This window comes from Macrobrachium rosenbergii, chromosome 8, assembly GCF_040412425.1.
Source record: "Macrobrachium rosenbergii isolate ZJJX-2024 chromosome 8, ASM4041242v1, whole genome shotgun sequence".
NCBI classification, from domain to species: Eukaryota; Metazoa; Arthropoda; class Malacostraca; order Decapoda; family Palaemonidae; genus Macrobrachium; species Macrobrachium rosenbergii.
In genome coordinates this window covers 70604618-70629527 of record NC_089748.1, presented here as the reverse complement: position 1 = coordinate 70629527, position 24910 = coordinate 70604618, and the positions used below count along the sequence as shown (strand labels likewise).

At 36.3% G+C, this 24910-nt stretch overlaps 1 protein-coding gene and 1 long non-coding RNA gene across 2 annotated transcripts; one reads left to right on the top strand and one right to left on the bottom strand.

Annotated features, from left to right (window-relative positions):
* Positions 1-3027: 3027 nt before the first annotated feature.
* On the bottom strand, positions 3028-24902 carry LOC136840963 (uncharacterized). Its single transcript, XM_067107951.1, has 3 exons — positions 24764-24902; positions 6118-6416; positions 3028-3632 (listed from the first exon to the last, which is right to left on the bottom strand). Exons 1-3 carry the CDS (start codon positions 24872-24874, stop codon positions 3389-3391), a joined length of 654 nt encoding a protein of 217 aa, XP_066964052.1. The 5' UTR covers positions 24875-24902; the 3' UTR covers positions 3028-3388.
* On the top strand, positions 13245-22419 carry LOC136841286 (uncharacterized). The gene is made up of 3 exons (XR_010853873.1): positions 13245-13264; positions 20896-21170; positions 21986-22419. It is a non-coding gene; the product is annotated as an uncharacterized lncRNA (long non-coding RNA).
* Positions 24903-24910: the final 8 nt, after the last annotated feature.

Genomic DNA, 24910 nt, shown 5'->3' with positions numbered 1-24910 from the left:
GGTCCCAGGCCAAAGTCTTTCTTTCTCCTGCCCTTTTTACTTTGTGTTCAAGGTAGCTTTCTGTGCACACTAAAGGGAAGTGATTTCAAGACAATGATTATAAATAGTAAAAATATGTAACCACGAAGAGCTTAATCTCATGTGAATATGGTACGTGTACATTTAAAATGATGATTATTAGCATCAAATCGATGTGCACCTGTAGCATTAAAATCACTGAAATGGCGAATGATCACAACAAGATACGAAGTATGTGAAAGGAATGACTGACTTTATAAAGGTTCAGTTTCTAATTGCAAATGTTGTCATGGTTGATTAATTTAGGTCCAACTGGAAAGCAATGAGTTTATCTAAATCTATTTGACTGTGAATGCGGACTTTGAGATTAACATCTGTCTGTACTTTCTGAGCAGATTAAGGGAAAGAAAGTTCAAGCCTTTATCTGGGAGTCATATGCATATTTGTTGGGTAAGTATAAGTCGTAGAAAAGATTCCGATAAAAAATATGAGGACTGTAATTAACCACAGTAAAATCGCTTTCAAGACTTGGGCACCACAAAGAGTATCAGGGTGTCTATCGCCTACCCACCTCCAGTCTGTTATGACACACAAATATACTTTATCACATTCACACACATCCAGAGACCGTTTCAGGAAATAAGAAATCCTATCAATCGAAGTGGCTTTCACAAAAGGCTTTTACAACTGCAATGGTGATGACAGACCTTCGCTCCTTAATGCAGATTAGTGAGTCGAGGCGTTCCACGAGGGGTTTTATACCAACAACGTGAGAGGTACGTGGCCTAGCTATAATTAGACTTGATGAGTGGAACAACCAGGAAACTTCCCAGCGAATATACTCTTACACATTTCTACTCGTTGTTGTCGGAGGAGTGCTTGCATTCTCTTCTTTATCCTTTAGCACATGACTCAAGGCTTTTCCAGGGAGAAGAACTCGCAAGAAAAGCACTGACACACCGCTCGAGTGCATTATGAGCGGTGTTTGGGACCGATGCATGCAGAGATTAAAATAATCCGTCTGAAATCGTAAGCCTTCTAAACGGCAATGAAAAATAAAAAGAAATGCTATGAAAGATGTTGGCTGAAAAGCTAGACAGAAGAAGGCTTACTACTGGGTAATACAGAACAGAAATATCAAAACTGGAGAAAGTTAGTTTATACATCACGCATAAGTCACAATGAATAAATACAGCCTTCACAATAAAAAATTCTTACCACCGAACTTCTACACACACACACACACACACACACACACACACACACACACACATATATATATATATATATATATATATATATATATATATATATATATATATATATGTGTGTGTGTGTGTGTGTGTGTGTGTGTGTGTTTAAAATGTTGGGAGGTCAGAGGCTAAGAATGTTGGAGTCGTATGGAAGACTGTCTCCATTTGTTGAAGGCAACGCGTTGTTTAAAGAATATGAAAGTAACACCATTAATTTGTTCACATTACTTCTAATGCAAGAGGGGAAATACAGAGGTCTACCATCCATAAGCCTTATGATACAGAGCTATTTAAGGCAAAATGTTCAGGGCGTCCACGGAAAGGCAACAAGGAACTACAATTCAAAGATGGTGACGATTCACAACCACAGGGATGCAGCGTCATCAGTTTTGCTAAAATGTCATGAAAGATACGAAATGAAACCAAATCATTTCTAATTTTTAGATGAACAACGACTTAGGTTTAAGTTTTTCCTCTTAAGCCTTTGTATTTGGACAGTGAGCAAAGTGCTGTTAAGGCTGAGGTAGGAATTATAAACAGTTGTTAAGGAAGCTCACTCTTTTTGGAACGCAGAGATTGTTACTGTGCATCGTTAATACCATTATCTTCGCCCCTTTTTGAATGTAAAAAAATGACCGTTACTCTGGCTAATTAGGTAATTGATATATTTAACTTAGAATGGCAACTTTTCTTAATGGAGGAAATTGGTTGTCAAATATGAGCGCTTTACTCACTGTCCAAATACAAAGGCTTAGGAGAAAAACTTAAACATAAGTCATTGTTCATTCCAAAATTGAATTGATTTGGTTTCTTTTCGTATTTTTCATGACATTTTAGCTCAAGAGATGGCGCTACATCCCTCTGTGAGTCTTCAGCAATTTGTTTGCAGTTCCTTGTTGCCTTCCCGTGGCCGCTCTGAACATATTTCCTTATTCTCAGCTATCTGTCATAAGGCTTATGAATGGCAGACCTCTGTTTTCCCCTCTTGCATTAAAAGTACTGTAAAGAAATTAATGGTGTTACTCTCATATCCTTTAAACGATACGTTGCCTTCAACTGCGGGAGACAGTCTTCCATACGACTCTCAAGATTTTAAGATTTTTTCATAATACCTCCTACCCATAGACAAACACACACACACACACACACACACACACACACACACACACACACACATATATATATATATATATATATATATATATATATATATATATATATATATATATATATATATATATGTGTGTGTGTGTGTGTGTGTGTGCAGGTATTTTGAACATGATGGCTATTCAGGCACGTCGTAACGCATCTGCATAGCGGTCGAGTGCCAGAAGCAGTGCAGCCAAGAAGAATACGAGTAAGGTAAGAGACGGACGGACGTTAATTGAAGAAGTCAATCAAAATACTGTTTGTGGGACTTATGAGCTCCTACATGATCAAGGTGATGCTGTCAGACGTTTTCTCTAGTGGGGTTTGTCCTTAACTTAGAAAGCGCAAGGGGCCCAGTTCTCGATAGTTGCTTTGGGGTTAGGTTCCTAGCTGTATGCCCTTATCCACCATTATAGTACCCCATCACATTTAGTTTACTGAAGGGTCCATGCTTCAGCCTTTTAGTTCAACAAAAGAACAGTTCCTACATCACGCAGTTTCTGGGAAACTACCTGACGTCCTTTTGTTGGTGATCATGACGACTAGACAAAGGTCTTACATAAACATATTTGTATCTTAATACCAGGAAGGTGTAGATAAGGACAAATTTGAAAGTGATTACATGGATTTATGTGCTTAAAAACGTCGCTCAGAGTCTTAACAATATAGATACATAAATACAAAGAGAAATATTGCATTAGAATAGTTGCGTTCGAGTGACTGAATTCGAAGTCCCGAGTATCATGGGAGGAGGAAAAAGAGAAGAAACTTAGAATTTCTCGCTAGAAAATGAACCCTTCTCTAACTTCGTGAGTGCGCTCATTCTGTCACAACAAATGAGTATTAAAAAGGACTTGTTTGTTTTGACTTTAACGTCCTTCTTATGAACTGTAAATAGGTGGAAAATGTCACAGTCTCATTTCTTTTTGCTTCTCCCCTGACACTCACAGGCAGCCTGAATCTCGTTCTTAGCCGGCGCAGTTCTGAGGTGGGAACTGGAGGCCACCAGCTATGCAGTAGTACGAGAGTCTGATGGTCGTTGATCTGTTAGTGTAAAAGACGGTGACTGAGGTCGTGGTTCGAGCTGTGGTCCAGACAGTGAAGCCGAACTTCGGATCTTTGGCTTGGAATTCCCCTGTGGCACTTCTGTCTTCCGTGGATGGTTCCTCAAGTCCGCTCGATTCAAGTGCAGGCAAACTGGAGTCTTCTCCGCTGTTAGTAATAGAAGGATATTTGAGTCAATTATTTGGATAATGTGACCAAAATGCTTAAATGTAGCTAAATAAATAAAAGAAAGCCATAATTTCCTTTCGAAAATAAAGAAAAAGCTATTTGCTGTGTATATTAACGAACAGAAGTTTATGATTTTATATAAAAGAACACACACTACATCTATAATATATACATTTACATGTATCCTTCCATCTAAACTGGATCAATAGCCCTTTCAACTGGGCCCATAACTATAGACTTCAATTTGAATGAGGAGCCATAATTTTTCAAGCTGAACTTAAAACTAGAGCTTCCAATCTGAATTTGGGTTTATAATTTTCGATCTGAACCTAAGATTACAACCTTGACTCATGGATATCAATATGAAACAGAGGCCATAGCCTTCAATCTGAACTACGAGTCATAGCCTTTAGTTTGAATCTGGAATTATAATTTCAATCTAATTCTGGAGCTATAACCTTCAATCTGAATCTTGAATTACATTCTTTAATCTGAGTCTTGAACTACAGACTTAAACCAGGAGCCATAGCCTTCAATCTCAACCTCTAATGATAGTCTGTAATCTGAACTTAGAGCTGTTGACTTCAGTCTGAATTTGGGATTATAACCTTCAGTCTGAATCCGGAATTGTAAGCTTCGATCTGAACCCAGAATTATGAATTTCAATCTGAACCCAGAATTATGAATTTCAATCTGAATCTGGAACTATAACCCTCAATATGAATCTGGAACTGTAGCTCTCACCCTGAAACTGGAACTATAGATTTCAATCTGAGCCTTGGAGTATGGACTTTAATTCGAACCTGGAACCATAGCCTTCCATGTGAAACTGGAACCTATATTTGAGCCTCTGTTTTTAGACTTCAATTTGAGCCAGGACCCATAGACTTCGGTCTGATCGTCAAGCAATAGCTTTCAATCCGAATTCAAGGCTATAGCCATCAGTGGGAATTTAGAATTACAGCCCTCAATCTGAATCTGGAACTATAGCCTTCAGTTTGAAACTGGAATGATATTCTTCGATTTGAGCCCTGAACTATAGGCTTCGATTTAAACCCAGAGCAATGCCCATCAATCTGAACCTATACTATAGCTTCCAATCTGACCTTAGAGCTCTAATATTGAATCTGAATCTGAAACTGTGATCCTCAATCTGAACCTAGAAATCTTCCGTCTGAACTTCTAACTATAGATTTCAATCTGAAGTTGGATCTACATGCTTCAGTATGAATCTGAAAATGTAGCCTTCAATTTAAACTTTAACCCAAATCCTTCATTCTAAACTTCAAACTAAACCTCCGGTCTGAACATGGAACTATTTTGAATATAAACCTGAAGCAATAGCCTTGAATCTGTATTTCGAAATATAGCTTTCCATATGAACCTGGAACTATAGCACTGTCTGAACATGGAAATATAGATTCTAATCTTACCCTGGAACTATATCTAGCATCTCAACCTCGAATTACAGCGTTCATTCTGAACCTAGAATTACCGTCAAATTATAACCCTTAAACTAATGATTTCTAACCTTTATACATCAAGGAACCCCTGAAAGAATTTTTCATGCCCCAAGGAACTTTTATCTACAGTACAATATACATATATACATACATGCACACACACATATATATAAACAATATATATATATATATATATATATATATATATATATATATATATATATATATATATATATATACATATATATATATATATATATATATATATATATATATATATATATATATATATATATATATATATATATATATATATATATATATATATATATATATATATATATATGCGTGTGTGTGTATATATATTAATCACAAAACAGGTAGCATTACCAAGCCAACATTTCTTGTGTATATTTCACGATTTCTTGTGGAACCCCTGAAAATAGTTTTCAGAACCTAGGGTTCTGCAGAACCCTGGTTGGGAATCACTACCTTAAACCATACGTAGAACTATAGCCTTGAATCTGAACCTGGAGCAGTAGCCTTGAATCTTAGCCTGAAAATGTAACTTTTAATCTCAACCTGCAGCTATGGCCTTCACTCTGGACCTGGAGCCACGTGTCTCAGCAGTGTCTACAAATGTTTCTTCAAACATGAATATAGGACATTTCGATTTGTCTGCATGTGCTTATGCTTTGTAGCTATTCCATGTTTACATATGGCTAGCACTTGGAAGTTTGGATATAGATAGCACAAAGACTCTTGGATAGAGCCAGTCCTACTTCCACATCTGGTCAGGTAAATGACCCAGAATGAAAAGAATAAAAACCTCAGAATGAGTTTGTACTGTGGCTAAAACTAGTTTTTAAAGCAACACTTCGAATGTTGAAGATCATCATCTTCGACTGACCTTAAAAGTGAGAAAATTTCATGTTAAGCAGACAGACAATAATAGTTTTTTGGTTAAATATCAAAACTTAAGGGATAACAAAACTACTTACTCGGCTAATTCAAGGGCTTTGGCGTCGGAGCCTCTTCGGAATCGCTTTGAATTTCGTCCTTGGCAGACTGTAGCAGCTGTTCCCGAGAGACAGGAGAAAAACACTGTCGAGGTGATGGCCGAGACGATTGTGTAGGTCGTGGTGCTGAAGGAGCCAAACAGGCGTTCCTTCTGGCTGGAATCCTTAGCATCCAAGGAATCCTCAGTTGCTAAGGCACTACTTTCTTCTTCATTTTTGTTGTCCCCGAGAGCCCCTTTGGCGAAAAAGAAGATCCCCAGCAGTAGATAAAGGACTCTCATCTGGGAATCGGAAGTAAGAATTAATTTTTTGTTACCAAGTAATATCTAAAAATTTAGAAAACCATAATAGAGTACAAAGGTGTAATAAGGACAAGCCTTTCCATAAAGTTCAAAAAAGTTCTACAGAATTGGTAATCTTCCAACATTTCTTTTTATCCATAATGATGATATATAAGAGTTTATCAGTGCGAAGGAAAACTATCTAGTTGAAATGAACTTTTGATATGGTTGGTCACACTGGCAGCGTAGGCTATGCATTAGTCGCATTTGTACGGTTACTTTCATTTTCGTTACTAAAGAGTGACTAATTTCTAAAAGTAAAAGAAATCTTTTTTTTTTCGTTTAGATTGTTTCATTTAAACAAAAGTATTTGAAGAAAACCTACTAATATCTGTTTGAAGTGACCAATAATTTCGTTGAGAATCACTAACTCTAATATAAATTACCTTATCAACAATCAAGTAATCATTAAAGATATCAGGTTAACTGTGTAACAGTTGCAGAGTTCTTTTGTATCTATAGTATACACACACATACAGTATATATACATAATGTATATATAACAACAATAATCTTAGTTTTCATAAAGAAAAGCCTTTTTGTGGTCATTATTAAAAGCATATTAAGGCAGACTATATATATATATATATATATATATATATATATATATACATACATTTATATATATATATATATATATATATATATATATATATATATATATATATATATATATATATATATATATATATATATATAGCCTGCCTTAATATGCTTTTAATAATGACCACAAAAAGGCTTTTTTTTTTGAAAACTAAGATTATTGTTGTTATATATATATATATATATATATATATATATATATATATATATATATATATATATATATATATATATATATATATATATATATATAAATATAAATGTCTATATTTATACACACATACCCACACACACACACACATATATATATATATATATATATATATATATATATATATATATATATATATATATATATATATATATATATATATATATATATATATATAACCCTGCTTTTAGTATGCTTTTAATCATGACACCGAGATGGTATTTCGTGGTGAGATTTATGATTACTGCAGTTTTCTTCAAATGAAACGATCTGAAGGAAAAAACCTCGTTGATATCCCTTTGACCAACTAGTTCGCACACACACATAAACACACTGGCAAGCTCGTCACTTTCACAAAAGACTATCTTTTTATGGGTGACGCCTCCAACGCTTAAAGTTACATAATGTAACGGAAATCAAATTGATTTTTATTCCTTTCGGTTATGGGGCTTACTGTGATCGTTATATGTCAGTCATTTTAGCTTCTAATATGTTTTAGACCTCGTGGAAGTCTAAAACAATTTTGTCACTGATTGCGCTGAAGGGGAGAGTGGATTACCTTCCAGTCAAGGGTTTCACGCGGAGATACTTCAAACATGCTCAATTCCTCCTGAGTGATGGTAATCAACGCGAGCTGGACGGAAGTGACTTCAAGAATGTATTGCAAGACTTTAAAAATTATAACCAATAAGAGCTTCATCTCTTACTAGTATGGTAGAGTTTAGATTCCATACTTTGAAAATGCATTATTCAATGAAGGCCCTAAAATGATCATCGTAACAAAGATCCACCTCTAGAACCTGAAGGCTGGGAAAGGAGTCATGTGGCTATAGTGATCACAGTTACGATTAAGTCAAAATATGTTCTGGTTTCAGTTTGCCTCTCTGTCTTTCACCAGTTTAGCACAAAAAATTACAATTGTGCCTCTTCCGAAGAGTTCCCCATCGGTGGGTTCCATGAGTGAGCAGTAATGAGAACAGTATTTACGTTTTGGGAGAGATCTGGATCTGGATTTAGATTCGTAAACTTTTTGTCTGTTTACTGGAAGTATTATGCGAATACTTATAAATGGAATTTTGTGAAGTTTACTGGGTAAATTGATTTTCTGCAATAAGTGATTGACCAAAGGAATGATCCTCTGAATCTACATCCAAAACTTTTCCAAAAATTCTGCTCCATTGCAAAGAAGGAACGTTTCTGGGGATGGACTGCTCAGCCTTGGCACATGTTTGCAGTCTCCGAGTGTTCTTGTTGGAAATGTTACCTAAAAATGAATAATTCTGATCTAAATGGAGGCAAATATGTTAAAATTAAGTTTGACTGTTGCCACAGGATTAATATTTGTTTCATATCTGTTATTCGTCGAGCAATAGTAAACGCTCCAACAGCATACGATAAGATTTATGACAACTTTGATTATTCACTGAAAAAAATAAGACAATACTTTTTAGACTCGATCACCACAAAGATCACAACGGTGTCTATCGATTGTCAAACCTCTATCAATGTCACGCAAATATTCTTTAAAGCTAGCACATGTTCACATCCAGTGATCGTGTTAGGAAATGAGAAAATCCTATTCTTGGAACAATTCCCCGCAGAGAGTATTGTCTGCGGCTTCATTGATCACATTACCTTCGTTTCTTAATGCAGAGATGTGATTTGGAGGGATGTACTGACATTTATATATCAGGATTAGAAGGACGTGGCTTTGGTATTTTTGAACGTAGCGAATATACTACGAGGAAAGTTCTCAGTCAACGGTGGCTTCCTTTTCCGCCTCTTTGGATGGGTACAAAATTTCTTCTTTCCTCCAAGCGTGCAGCAAGATCATCACTGGAAAACTTCAGAAAAGGGCACATGAAGAAAGAAGTACCTCAGATTCAGGACTTATCGTTCTTGTGAATGGGACTGGTGCGTTTGGAGATTGGCAAAATGCAACCGCCCTTCTAAGGCCAAACACGGCAGTAAATTTCTGGCAGATGCAAAATAGCCATTACAAATAATACAATGGAGGTGTCTAAATCATTTCGTATCTTAGCGCTTTCATGTTCATTCACACATCATCAGGGGCAAATTGCGTAAATAAACGTCAGAGCGTTTTGGTACTGAACTTGTGCCTATTATTTTCCTATGTTATTTATATAAAGAATACTTATTCAGATCATTAGGATTTCCGCCAGGTGTTGATCTTAAGGTATTCTGTCTTAGACAGAAAACAATAGAGAAAGATAGAGAAGGCAAACATGGAAGGCTCCCTCAAGCGCGTAAAAGCAACGTAAAAGTTATTCATAGACTACGTTTCAAACGGAGAATCAGCCTTGTACCGGATTGTTGCCACAGCACAAAGATCATCATCAGTGAGCTCTTGGACAGGAGCTTAAAAAGATTCAAAAGGACTGAAGACAAGCAAAAGAACTGAGGGATTTATGGAAAACGCTGTCGAGCGCTATTTATTCAACCAAGTGAAAAAATGTGCGAACAGAGACAAAACCAACAACCAGCCCTCTCGTTAAAATGGATTCTTCATGCTTCTTGGGAGTATGTAGACTTTCCTGTTTTGACAGTGGGCAGTGCTCTTCAGGGAGGGAAAAGTTTATAAACAGTAAATATAGACACGTTATTTTGCTCCTTGACCTCGAGATTGTGGTTATGAAACGTTAACAGCTTGATTTTTATCACGTTTGCATTAAACAGTGACACTAGCCTTTCTTTGAAGCGCGGTACTTGAAAGGAATCTAAAATAAATAGTCGATGGCGTTGGTATTTCTGATCAATTTCATACACCAAATTAAGAAATTTTCATTTGATTCATACCTACGCACAACGTTAGAGATGATGCCCAAGATTAAAATGGCAAAATTCCAAAAAATAAAAATAGTTTCCTCGTTTCCCAGTGTTAATTCATAACGAAAAAATCGAGGGGATGGGAAAGAGCTTCGTAAGACTCAGTCGAATCCTTTACTGATATCCGAACAGATGAAGGTGTCAAGTTGAATGTACAAACAGATGGATAGATACTGTAGAAAGACAGATCAAAAGATGACAATTAAGTTTTGACTTTGTGTAACTCTTTAAAAACCAGGAAGTTACCATTATTCGTTAAAATTAACAAACCATGTTTGAATATTTGCGTACTCTGAAACAATAAACACTTCTTTGTCTTTTGTAAAATATAATATTTCAGTTCTGTTTTAGACACTGACCTAAATTTCAAAGAGATATATATATATTTTTTTTTCTATTGACACCGAGATATAAGTAAAACTTTGTACAAAAAATAAGGTAAAAACAAACCAATTTCCGTGAAGAAAAATCAGGCAGGGACCTACAGTAAATCTGGTTGATCCGGCTTTCCTGAAAAGCGAAAAATTCACCTTTCGACGTCACTCCAGTCTGTTATTTGCGCGTTCCCGGTGTTGCGTCGCACCTTCGGGCTACGATGAGGTGTAAAGGCAGGACTCTCTTTCTGGTTGTCACTGCCTTTAGAACACTGTATTTCCTTTGTTAGAATATTCTGTTGAGTATGCACGTATCTACAGGTGATATATTTTCTTCGTAAAATGAATTGATTCGAATATTTTTTGACCTGATAAATATGTCAGCATATATATATATATATATATATATATATATATATATATATATATATATATATATATATATATATATATATATATGATGGTAGTTGAATGCCCATTTCCGCCATCTGAGTCGACTGATTACCGGGTACCAACTTCATTGCATAACTCAAGTCAAAATGGGAGTGCAACAGAATGCGCCTATCAGGCCTATTGATCCTGGGTCCTCGTACTTGCTGGACAGGAATGCTTTTGCCCACACCATGATATTCCATGCGTAGATATGCAGAGAACCATTCTCTCTCCCTCTCTCTCTCTCTCCTTTGCAAGTCTGTATGTATGTGTTTGCTTGTGGTTCATTAGGAATTGTTATCAAGCTAATTCCACATCAGTAAGCAAACAGCTGTGCTTCATGCAAAGCTCCATACCTACTTATGAACAAAAGAGAAATTCTCTACATTTCTTCATAAGTATAGTCACTTGTATGTACACTGACGTCAGGTCATCATAGTCGATGGTAGTTAACTTGAAAAAAATAATGTCATACGTTCTAAAAAAAAAAAAAAACTATATACACAATGCTGCTCCTCATTCAAGTAACTAATTTCCATATCTAGATAATGAAGAATTACTGCAGGAGATATGAAAAATAACAATCGCTGTCTGTTCTCTTTGAAAGAAAGCGCCGCTTTAGTGTTCAAAACTGGAACATTCAGCAAACCAGTGCTCCAGATTCAAAGGGCTTTTGCTGTCATCAAAGCTGCTTAGAACTACCGTCCACCATTAAGTCAACAATTATGCAGTTGTGAACACCTCAAAGGCGCCCCATAGCACATTCTTAACGTTGCATATGACTGTAACTCCATGAGACCGATTACATGTTCATCTGCAGCCAGGGGCGTCATTGGGGGGGTGGGGCTGGGGGGTCAACTCCCCCCTCAAGACTCAACTTGCACCCCCCCAAGACCCAAGTTGCCCACCACAAAGCCTCAACTTGGCCCCCCTCACCCCCAAGCCCCAAGAAGTAACAGCACGTTTTCTTTTTAAATGTGCAATCATAAATATATAAAATTTCTCAGAAATATTATGTTTCTTGATCTTTGTCTGTCTACTAGCTACCAGTGATGATGAGATAAAACATATAGCAGTGGGAGTATATAATTTTTGCTGAAATACCTTGCTCATGTGGCTTCAAAAACACATAAAATAGCTCAAAGAAAAAAAAACTCGGCTGATTAGGCTCGCTTCGGTGGCCAAACCGTCTTTGCCCCCCCACAACAAAAATCTGAAATGACGCCCGGTCTGCAGCATTTTCCGCTTTCCACCCGCCAGACAACCACACGAGAGCTTCACTGTTTCCTTTATGTGGCTTCCTATATGTCCTTTTACTGAAGGCTGGATATATTCAAGAAGCAGACGGATAGAGCATTTCAGGGTAAACAATGAAACAGGAAAAATAAGTCTCCTGACAAACTGCAAGGCTAGAGCGGAACTTTGAAAGTCTTGGACAGGAATAGTTTCAAGATCAAGTCTCGAAGGAATGTTAGAGCATCCGCCAACAGAGTATCTACAGATGATGGCCTCACACTTCTGCGTCTGCAGCTGTTCTTTCACCTACTTTCTGGATGGAGTTCAGCCGTCTGTGGTCTTCAGGGCCAAATATTAAACAAAGACTTGTCTCTCCACAGAATGGAATGAGTTTGTATATAACACAAAATGGAAATCTATCTAGTGCTAATCAGTACTAACAGAAGCTCGTGTCAGTCCTTTTTACTTATTTTTCACTACTTACAATCTTCAAAACTAAACATTGTCATTAGAGAAGCCAGGTGACAAATCGAATGCATTCATTCTAGTCAATGGAGGTCTCATGAGAAAGATGTATATTGATGGCCTTTATTTCTGCTGTCTCACCAGATTAGAGGAGGAATACCTGGGGTTTCAGCACCCAAGGTCACTGATCACAAAAATAAAACAGAAGCAGAAGTCAACGCGCATAAAAAAAGTAATTACTTGCCAAAATCTACCTGGTTGAAAACTAGTAACCCGTTCAATGAACTTTTGAAATACGAACAGGTAGACAAATTTTACGTGGTCCGTCTTAGTTCAAGATAATAAGTGCATTTTCCTTCTATAGGTAGAGGAGACGGGAACTGGGATCGAGGAGGGGGGGGGGGAGGTGTTGGAAGGTGAAATAGCAGGAAATCTCGACCGTATATTTTGTGCCGATTACATGTTGCCCCTTCATCCATCTATTTCTGTCTCCCTGGCGGAAAATTTGGCTCTATGGTTCGAGGGAACGTCCTGTTCTTTTCCTGCGGGAAGATTTACCATATATAAGAGGAAAGCTTGATGGATAACGTGTCAGTTTCTGTGGTGAAAAAACAGCTATGGTAAGAAGGGATGTGTGGGAGCTGGGTGAGCGAAGGTAGATTCAAGAAGTGAAATAATATTAGTGACGTCCGCAAATGAAAAACGGTTATACAAAGCGGAGATAGAAACGTCGTACAGATTTTCCTTGCTTTGACAGAAAGGTAAATGTATATAAACATGATTCGTCCCGAAGAGAAATTTGGAATTTCAGAAAACTCGACTTCCTTTCATCTAAAGCGACAACAGAATTTGGTACCGTGGCTAAATCTTTGAGGGTGAACTCAGGTATTACGATGAAGATTGGCAATAGCAAACCTTCCTTTCGATGAATCCTGAATGGACGATTATGGACAGTGTATTTTCATTTTGATTTCTTTTTTCCTCCCATTGTGACAATAATGTGCGCGTTCTTTTTATGAGCCAAAATTGTCCTTTGACCAAGTGACCATTGCCTTGTCACTGCAATTTTTTTCCAAAGTAATCTTCCCCAACATTTTTTTACGAAGCAAAAACAAGTCAGAAAGCCAAGCACGATGCTCCAATGATGTGGATAAATTAAACGTGTCAACTGCCAAGATCGAGCCGAGTGGTCACTCAATACGAATACATACAGGAACAAATCTGAGTCTCCAACACAGGTGGTTTACCTTGTAGTTAACGTAAAATATATATATATATATATATATATATATATATATATATATATATATATATATATATATATATATATATATACATACATATATATATATATATATATATATAGTATATATATATATATATATATATACTGTATATATACATATATGTATATATATATATATTTATGAATTTTATTACATCACCGTGTTTACACAAACATTAAGCTACAAATGTCGTTGGTACTGCTGTTCGGTCCTGCCATGTGACGAACATCTAATCAATTATAATCCCCACACACATACATATATGTATGTATTTATATATATATATATATATATATATATATATATATATATATATATATATATATATACATATATACATATATATATATATATATATATATATATATATATATATATATATATATATATATATATATATATATATATATATATATATATATATATATATATATATATGCAGGCGCGCACATTTATTCAAGATTACTCATACAAGTTCACTTACACTCAAATTCACACATGCCCATACCATTAGAAGACTATTGCGGCGGTAGGTTCATGAGGAGATGATAGTCTCTTGTTTCCGTTACTTCTAGCACGATCTGGAGCGAGCACGTCAGCCAGCGCGATAATACTATGATAGGATTCATGGTGCGCATGTGAGCATAAACTTTAGGAAAGGGTAAGAACATTCTTTTGCAAACCAGGAATGCTTCTGTCATTATTACCATTATTGCAAGCAAAATTAAATTCTTTTACGTTGATGAAAAATTAACGGTTTTATGATTTGATAAAATGGGATGCTGATGAAGGAGTCGATGTACTAAGATATTCTCTGAACCTTTCTAGACTGTGATTATATATATATATATATATATATATATATATATATATATATATATATATATATATATATATATATATATATATATATATATATATATATATATATATATATATATATATATTCACAGTCTAGAAAGGTTGAAGAGAATATCTTAGTACATCGACTCCTTCATCAGCATCCCATTTTATCAAATCATAAAAACCGTTAATTTTTCATCAACGTAAAAGAATTTTAATTTTGCTTGCAATAATGGTAATAATGACAGAAGCATTCTGGTTTGCAAAAGAATGGTCTTGCCCTTTCTAAATTTTTATGCTCACATGCACACCATTTCCATATATATACATAAATATATGTATATATATAATACATAAATATATGTATATATATGTATGTATATATATATGTATATATATATATATATATATATATATATATATATATATATATATATATACACACATATTTCTATTCACACGTGATTGTGTGTGTTGATTATATATATATATATATATATATATATATATATATATATATATATATATATATATATATATATATATATATATATATATATATATATATATATATATATATATATATATATATATATATATACAGTATATGTGTTTGTGTGTTTATATATACTGTACATATGATTAAGTTTTTAGTGTTGACGGTGTGTTTGGTAGGACAATAAAGCTAGTAACAATGCAAAGAAAAATTCTTAAATTAATTTAGTCTAATTTTGACATAACTTTCAAAATTTTCACTTTTTGGGATCTAGAGTCTGCGTTTATATATATATATATATATATATATATATATATATATATATATATATATATATATATATATATATATATATATATATATATATATATATATTTATATAAACGCAAACTCAAGATCAGTCAGGTTGGGAAAATGGTCACCAAAAAGTGAAAATTTTGAAAGTTATGTCCAAATTAACTAAATTAATTTAAGAATTTTCTTTGCATTGTTACTACCTTTATTGTCCTACCAAACATACCGTCAACATCAAAACTGAATCATATATACTGTATATAAATACACGCACATATATTGTAAAGTATATATATATATATATATATATATATATATATATATATATATATATATATATATATATATATATATATATATAGAAATAATCAACACAATCACGTGTAAAGCAGAAATAAATTTCTGACTCACATCAGGATCGAACCCAGGTCTTCCAATTGAAAGGCAGGGCGCTTCCCACTGGGCCATACAAGTCATAAAAGAAGTTGGAACCTGAGGGCCACTGCACCCAAGGAATTACCTGGGCAAGCTAACTGCTGAGTCGGGAAGTTGGGGAAAACAGCTGGTACGCAAGCAGTTAGCTTGCCCAGGTGATTCCTTGTGTACAGTGGCCCTCAGGTTCCAACTCCTTTTATGACTTGTATGGCCTAGTAGGCAGCGCCCATGACTTTCAATTGGAAGACCTGGGGTTGATCCTGATGTGAGTCAGAAAATTGATATATATATATATATATATATATATATATATATATATATATATATATATATATATATATATATGTATGTATGTATATATACTGTATGATTAAGTAATATATATGTGTGTGTGTTAAAGTCAATGGCATTATTTGCAAAGACTGTCTTTTACTTATACCGGTACTTTGAATCTGCTCATACTTCTCTTTGTCTTTTTGTCTTTCCAGGAATAAAGTAAGATAATATATTGAGGTTTGCTGTCATTTACTCCTTACAGTCTACGGACCGTTTCCTCGCCTATCAGCTACTGTACTTCTTCAGGACTAAATTACAAATTGACATAAATAGCTATTATTACACCATGCGGACTTAACAGGTTATCCTTAGATGTAAAATATGAAGTCATTGGAATGATGAATTTCTATTGGTCGGCGGGTCTTATTATCTAGCTCGTAGTCTGTGCAGCAGCAATGGTATTTCTGGTGTCCTGTAGAACGCGCCCTATGCCATGGCTTGTAACAAACGGCGTGAGCGGGGGCTAGATTTCCGCTTTGGCCGATTGTTTTGATTTGCTCCATCATCGGTGTTTTCTGTCATAGATGGGAGCGTTCTGTCGGTCGTTTCTCTCCTCGTTTTTTCACAGATATCTTGAGGTTTCCCTGAAGAACGGAAGATGATGCCGGTGTTCCTTTGGATGTTTAATGCAGGCCATTGTTGGTTTATAATTACGGTTTCTGCAATTTGCAATCCGTGGAACTGGGATTCTCTATGCATGCTCTCTGTGGCTTCTAATTAATTTTTCCAGTGTTGCTTTACGGTCGTGGGCATCTACATAACGCTTGAATATGGCCTGTTGGTTGCAGTGAGCTTGCAATCGTCGACGTAGATTGGTAGTAGTGCGACCTGTGCAGCAATTGCTGAAGGCTTGACAGGTCCCTCCAAGGGGGGGCGGGTGCTATCCCGCATTACGAGGGTGCTGAACAGGTTCGGGCGGCAGTAGACTCGTAGGGAGACATTCTCGTTATGATTTGTAGGCGTTGCACTATTGGCAATTACCTTGTCATGGTCTTGACCTTATCCTTAAATTGGCTATGATATGCCGCTCTGTAATACAATGTTTCCGATGAGGCAGACGTCGTCGATGGCGTGTTGGCATACATGTCCAACTTTTTTCGTATGCAAGTTTCCTTTAGGTTCTGTCATAATCGTTGTTAAACAGGAGCTGCCTAACACGATCGAGCTCCGAATGAGTAGCTTTCCATGTGGAACAGTGCATAATTGAATTGCACGCAGCTACTGAGAGCACTCCCAGGGCGTTAAGGCACCGACCCACATTCGTCGCCTTTAGTATATGGTCGTATTGTACCTGTCTTCTTTCTGCTCCACGTCCACATCCAAGAAAGGAAGTTTGCCTTCGACGCTATATTCGATAGTGTAGCTTAGGCAAGAGTTCCTCTTTAAAGCATATTGTGGGCTGGCGGATTCTTGATTAGCGCCGATATCAATGGAGATGTCCATTTATAAGGCATATATCTCTGGTTTCGAATGGAAATTGAAGGTTTTTCCTTCGACATCTGCCATGTACATTTTAGCAAATAGAGCAACAAGGGAGGGGAATCCCTTAGCGCCCCATCTACCTATCGAAAGCATTTACTTCTATGTGAGAGGAAGGGAGCCTCCTTAGTGCGCTGATCTGGAGAAGAGGTCGAAGGGCTTCTTCTTCTGGTAGTTCGAGGGGAGTGGCATCAGAGTGGCAGATTCTCTTTAGAATAACATCGATGGTCTTGTCTGCCGGTACGTTCGTGAATAGACGACTTTCTAAGTCCACAGATGCGATGGTTGAGCTTGGAGTCATAGCATTAAAAATATCGAAAGGCTACCGGAGAGCCCACCGAGTACCCCTTGGGGATGTCAGGAGTAATGGTCTTGTTCAGGTTCTTGGCTATTTCATATGTTGGGGAGTGCATTTGTGCAACTGTAGGGTGCAACAGGATGCCGACCTTATGGGTCTTAGTGGTGATATACCAATACCCTGGCCCTAGTTTCCGATAATCGTTGGTAATTTGATGAATCCATCTTAAGGATTTATTTTCTTGATTATTGCATTCAGGTTCCTCTTCAGGCTTTCGGCTGGATCCTTATTCAGGGGCCGGAATTTGGAAAGATCACTGAGGATGCTCTCCATTTCAGCGTCATATTCTTCCCACATCATGATGACATAGACGGTGGTCTTGTTCTCGGAGCTGTTGGGCGACTGCCTTCGGGTGAGGGGATATGATCTTACTTCTGGAATTGCCCCGCTGTGTTAGCAACGAATAACTGCCACTCCTTCGCTAGACGTCTTTTTTAGATTTTTATGATTTTTTGCTGCTATCAACAAGCCAAATATTGCAAAGCACGTCTGTTGACGCGTTGGTTGCTACAGAGAACTGAGTAAAACAACCATATCGGTAGTGTTGAAGGTATGCCTGCATAGGTTTGTCTTCGTAAACAAACCCGCGCAGGTAGACCCGAACGTTAGCGGAGGCCTTAAAAGGAAATAGTAAATGGTGTAAATATATATATATATATATATATATATATATATATATATATATATATATATATATATATATATATGTGTGTATATATATATATATATATATATATATATATATATATATATATATATATATATATATGTGTGTGTGCGTGTGTGTGTGTGTTCAAGAGCGTGCTAATCCTTTAGTCAAAATTTCAAATACTTTTGGCAAAATGTCCCGCAGCTAAGAGTATCGTGCATCAGTAAATCCTGTGGTGAACGACTGTTTGGCATAGTCTATATCCCAGATGTAATTATGTCCTGTTGCAAAGCATCCATCGGTCTACAACTTGTCTTAAGTGTTGTGGTGAAACAAATAACATTGGCATGTCTCAGATGAAAGGCTGTTCAACCAAATGTATCGTTTAGCCTAATTCTCGTGACGAAGTGCCAACTAGGCAAATGCTTCCTATGGATGCCTATCCTAGGATGTAATGTCCATTTGGCCGAAATTATATCCTTTGGCTATACTTGTATTGTGAATTTAACGAATTTCACTATCGTGCCCTGCACCGTACCGATTAAAAGTGCATCGGATTTTGCGAATAATTTGGTGCCACAGGAAACGGTTGTAAGTGCTGCTGGAATGGCCAAATAGGCAGAGAAAAATGCAAACATGTAGGCTACTTGCTCTGAAGTCAGAGAAAAATGTAGCAAATAAATAAAACTCATTTTCTCCTTGATACTTACAATTCTGGCAGCATATTGTTCAGCAGCGTAGGTCCTACCCTCGAAATGGTAGGTAGGGAATGAGGAAGCGAGTCCGGACATCGACTGCACGTATTCAACTTCCCGCCATCTTTCATCCATCAAGAAATTTGCGACCAGGAATACCGAAGAATATTGTAATGTCAAATATTTTTCAGATAAGGTTCCATGATTAAGGGGTAAAAGGTAACTCGTGTATCGTGGTATGTCAGAATACAACATAGATATTTTGTAACTGCTATACAGTGGATAATTTGAGCCAACTACTTTGATTTGCGTAGGGCGGTGGGCAAGCTCTTCGTCATTGATAATCACCACTTTACAGATCTAGAAAAATGCCGTTTGAAACATTATTTTTTCCTTGAAACTAAATCTTCTATATTCGACATTATTCGTCATTGCTGCTTGTATATTAATTTTGGTCATCCAAATGAAACTGAAAACTGTTTCTGAAACTATTAAATTGAGCACGAATTCGAACGCAGTGTAGATCGCAGGATGCAAGGGTACGATATTGAAATCTTTAAACTCGTTAGTACCGACTGATTTATATTATTCGAAGATCTAAAGAATTACTTGGACCATGTATTACCCAATATTATCCAGTTGTCTCGCTAATTTAGAATATTATGACTTGCATTAGGCTTTATAGAATCTTTGAAGCTACATTTCATGACAATTTTTCTGCTCTCTAAATTACTGATAGGTTTCCAGTCTTGAAACAATTTAAAGTACGATGATTCACATTTTTTTTCGGGACATGCTGTCTGTTGTGACTTGAAAGTAGACTTTTTTATTGTCATAATAAACAAGACGGAGATAGTAAGTATGTGAAGACAAGAGGGCTCATACAGCAAACTATTCTCATTGGTAGAAACTGGATTTGACGCAATTTGTAATTATGTAGGTTTCAATCATTTCAATCATTCCAATGGGTCTGGATAATATGAAGATTAACGGAGGTTACAGAGGCCAAGGCACAGTAAAATATCCAGCATATTGATATTGCTGTGTTATGTCTAGCATTCCCTATGGGTGTTAATTTTGTTCTGCTACAACCAGAAAAAAAAAATTACATAACCACGTCTAATCATTACTTGGTTATTAGTAGCAGATTATACTAAATGTTTTGGAAGGATTCTCTCATCTGTGAAGATGAAGCTAGTAACTCTGAACAGGCACTTTGAAATCGCGCTGGTTTTCCCTTTCAAGGGCTGTATTCAAAAACCCAGTAAGTCAAATCAAGGGCGCTAAAATGCCTTGGTATCAGGTGTGTTCCCAGTGAGTGTCAATGAATTGGTATGTGTTTGTACCCTAACAAAACGCAGATTCGGCTTTTCCTTTCAGATGCGATTTTGGATCCTGTTTGCAGTGGCCTTTGTGGCCCTTGTGGCTCCTGCTTCCTCAAAGGGGACAGAAGATGACGAGGACAGAATGGTCGTTTTGGACAGAGGTCGCTATATATTCGGAACCACTTCTACTACCACCTACACCAGCGTCGTGGCTTCCACTTCCACTGTCTTCCTCTCCTGTCTTTCAGCTACTGCGGCTACAATTTGCGAAAAGAGGAAGAGGTCGGCCAGATCCAATAAAACCCCTCGAAAAGAGATTGCTCTTGCTATGTAAGTCATAATTTTGCATTCAGTAACATTTTCATATTACTTTGTACTCGATATTACACTGATCAATTATCACCTACAAGCCCTTAGTCGGACTAACATACCCTAATTTTGACTGATTTTGGCTGATCTAAAACCTTTCCTTTGCCTCAAAATCCCAGTTCTACTATATGAATACATCCCATTTATGGCAACTTATTTAGGCACAGATGTTATTCATGGAATTTTCCTGTTGACTATATCCTGGGCAATATTCTTCCTTATGGAACCAAATTAGAACTGCTGACTATAGATAGAAGAAGGTAATATTTATAAGAGCTTTTACTCAGTAATAATACATCTCTTAGTCCTTTATGGAGATTGATATTTATTCCTTTCAGCTAACGTGAAAACATGTCTGCAGTGTGTCCCTTGACCGTTTTTACTTCTACGATTCATTAAAAAGTAGCAGAAAGGTTATTTTTCTTTCCTTAAGTAAAATAAAGCCCTATTAAATCCAATCGTTTTCTTTTCTATATCGCGTTTCTCGAACCTCCAATCTCGTTGTACCAGACTTTACTATTGTCTAATTTCTAGAATATTATTATCAGTGAACCATTCTGAGAATAACTGGTTGTTTCTGATTAAGCTCTTTTGCATCGAGTGGTCTTCACACAGTTTCAAAACAGGCCAGGCTTTCTCTCCATCCAAGTGGATCTTGCAGAAGTACACTTTTGCATCAAACAATTCTTTGATAACGGAAGCAGTTGTTGCTCTAAAACCAATTCAGTCTTTTTCAGAAAATGTATTCTCAACCTTGCCTCTCTTCCACAAACCAGGGCCGACACAGAGCTAGAGACCAGTCTGGACGCCAGTGACGTACCAGATTACGCCAGGATTCCGGAAGAGGCTGAAAAGCAAGATTTGGGCGATGGAAAATTGGCGTTCACCGTTTGGACCACCACCAAAGTCTCGACAACCGTCACGGTCTACTACACAAACACCGCCACTACAGTTACGATGAGTTTCGGATGTGTTGCTGGTGGTATGATCCGGCCTACTCAGAATTGTTGACATTTCTTGTCCAATTTTCTCGCGTCTGAATGGCTTCGAACATGGAACAAACGACGAATCTTCGGTGGACTGAAGGCCATGACACTCCTTTTATATTACAAATATACAAATAACCTTCCATTACATTCACCCTTCTTTATTTTAAAGTAATTATATGATACAAAGTCTGAGCGTTATGTAAGCATTAAATTATAAGATGAAGAAATTTGTTTAATTAATTTTCAGTTATGTACTTCTTTTTTTATGAACGCACTTAACTGTCTTCCTGTGAACCATGAGCCTACTTTTGATTTCTCTTTCCGGGACATCACAAATTTGTAACTTAAAGAAATTACAGATGGTTGCACATAACATTAACATTTGCAAGTACAAAATCAGGGACTATAATCCTTTCAAGTTGCTTTTTATATCTAATTTACCATACAGAAAGTCGCATGACTGTGAGGGCTAGAGAAAGATAGCTAACCTCTGAAGCTTCATTAGCCCATAAAGAGTTCAGGACAATATTGGGTACAAGTGACCCATACCAGTGGGCAGATGCAACTAACTCTCCCCTTGCTGTGCACTGCCAGGCACACTCCCCCCTCCCTTGTCCAACATATCTTACGGTTACGAATACGGCTAGCCCATACAATGACAAAATCAGTCCTAAGTACTGTGGCCTCGTATGGTAACTCACTAAATGAAAATAGGCAAATTCAATTTACAATATATATATATATATATATATATATATATATATATATATATATATATATATATATATATATATATATACAGTATATATATATATATATATATATATATATATATATATATATATATATATATATATATCATATATATATAATACATACATACACATGTATATATACTGTATATATATATATATATATATATATATATATATATATATATATATATATATATATATATATTGTGTGTGTGTATAAATCACTTGTTATGGAGGGGTTCACATATAGATGAAGTCAGCCTTGTGCCCAAGGTGGAAGAAGAACAGGTGGAATCATGCGCAGCTCGAGACGAGTCAGTGACGTCAGACGGAACCCGCAACTACTCACGGTCAGATATTACTGCAATGCATTTCTAGCCATAGGGCACTATTGCATTGTTTTATAGTTCAATTAGTTCATTATTAAGTAGTCATAATGTGATAAAATGATATCTCCCTTTCCAGAAGAAAATATATTGTATAGCCTACTGTAAATGAAATACGACCAGGATAAAAATAATATATTACTTGAGTAAGAATAAGAAGAGAGAGAGAGAGAGAGAGAGAGAGAGAGAGAGAGAGAGAGAGAGAGAGAATTCTGCCGTGAGTTTTGCTTAACCTAATAAAGACCTAGGCCTATATCGATATATAATTTTATATATGCCTACTGAAAATCATGAAGGGTTTTGGCCATAATATTAGGCCTACTTACTGTAGTTAATTCACTTTAGCTAGGTATATCTGCCTGAAGGGCTCCCCTGAAAGGACTCCTATAATTGTCTACCAAAAAAAAAAAGCTTTCTTTAGCAGCCAAGTTCAGGGAGGCCTTTTAAGCGAGTTCTTCAGGAGGAGGAATCTAGCTTAAGTAATGTACTATTAACCCACGAAGTGACAAAAATACAAGGAGAGAGAGAGAGAGAATCTTGTCATAAATTTTCCTTGTCCCATAAAAAAATCTAGGCTACACCTATGCGCCTATATGCTGTAAGCCTAGGTATTTTAGTTTATAGCAATGGGCCTAATAGCAACAAAGAGTTAACAAACAATATGAGAGAGTTGATAATAGGCTTAAGCAAAATCACTTTCATGAAAATTATATCAATCATCAAGCAAAAGTGTTGCACAGATATAGGCTTATAAAATAAAATAATTATACAAAAAGAAGGCATACAAAGATGTAAATTGTAAGCTTTATAAACATGCCTTATAAATAGATTAATCAAAATTTTTGTATTCAAAGTCAGCTGGTAATAAACCAAACCATTTTCATTTGAGAAATATTGAATTGGGTCTCTCTCTCTCTCTCTCTCTCTGTCTTACATAATTTCAATTCCAAAATAGGCTAAGCCAACTAAAATACTCTTCTATTGATGTAGCAAATAAACAATATTTACCTGGAGTTATATCCTTTGTTGAGTAGGTACAGCAGTATCTTTCAATTTGTGTGCATTTTTAGGATGATAATCTAAAAGTATATGTCTATGGCTTTCTCCAATATTACCAGGGACAAAATGAATGGAGCATATTCTTGCATTCTTCAGTTGAAATCATCTTTCCTTTTGCACAGATTAACCCAAGTTTTGCAAAATGAAATGCCTTTTTCTTGGCGATGGCGATCAAGATTATAGCAACCAAACACAGCACATACTATCATCTTTGTTGTATCTTATCAGCTGATTGAAATGTTAAAAGATCGACGAATTCCCTCCAAAACAGTATGAGTCAATGAACCTCTTGCCACTTACTCAGATGGGTTCCAAGTGACGCCACTGCGCGGGAAAACGCAAAACTCGTTCTCTCACGAACTCACCTTACTCTTCTTCCACCTTGCTTGTGCCGTTCCAAGCTCCTGCTCACTATCAAGGCCACGTAGGAATAATGGTAAATGAGACTGATATCTGGCCGTCTTATTCCATAGCATTTCCCCCACAGACAGTCTGAACACCTTAGGTCTTTC

Coding starts and splice junctions, on each gene's coding strand:
- LOC136840963 (XM_067107951.1), bottom strand. CDS start 24,874: ATGCTATGGAATAAGACGGCCAGATATCAGTCTCATTTACCATTATTC. Junction 6,417..24,763: donor CAAGGTGGAAGAAGAGTAAG/GTGAGTTCGTGA, acceptor TCCGATTCCCAG/ATGAGAGTCCTTTATCTACT. Junction 3,633..6,117: donor AAAGCCCTTGAATTAGCCGA/GTAAGTAGTTTT, acceptor TATTACTAACAG/CGGAGAAGACTCCAGTTTGC.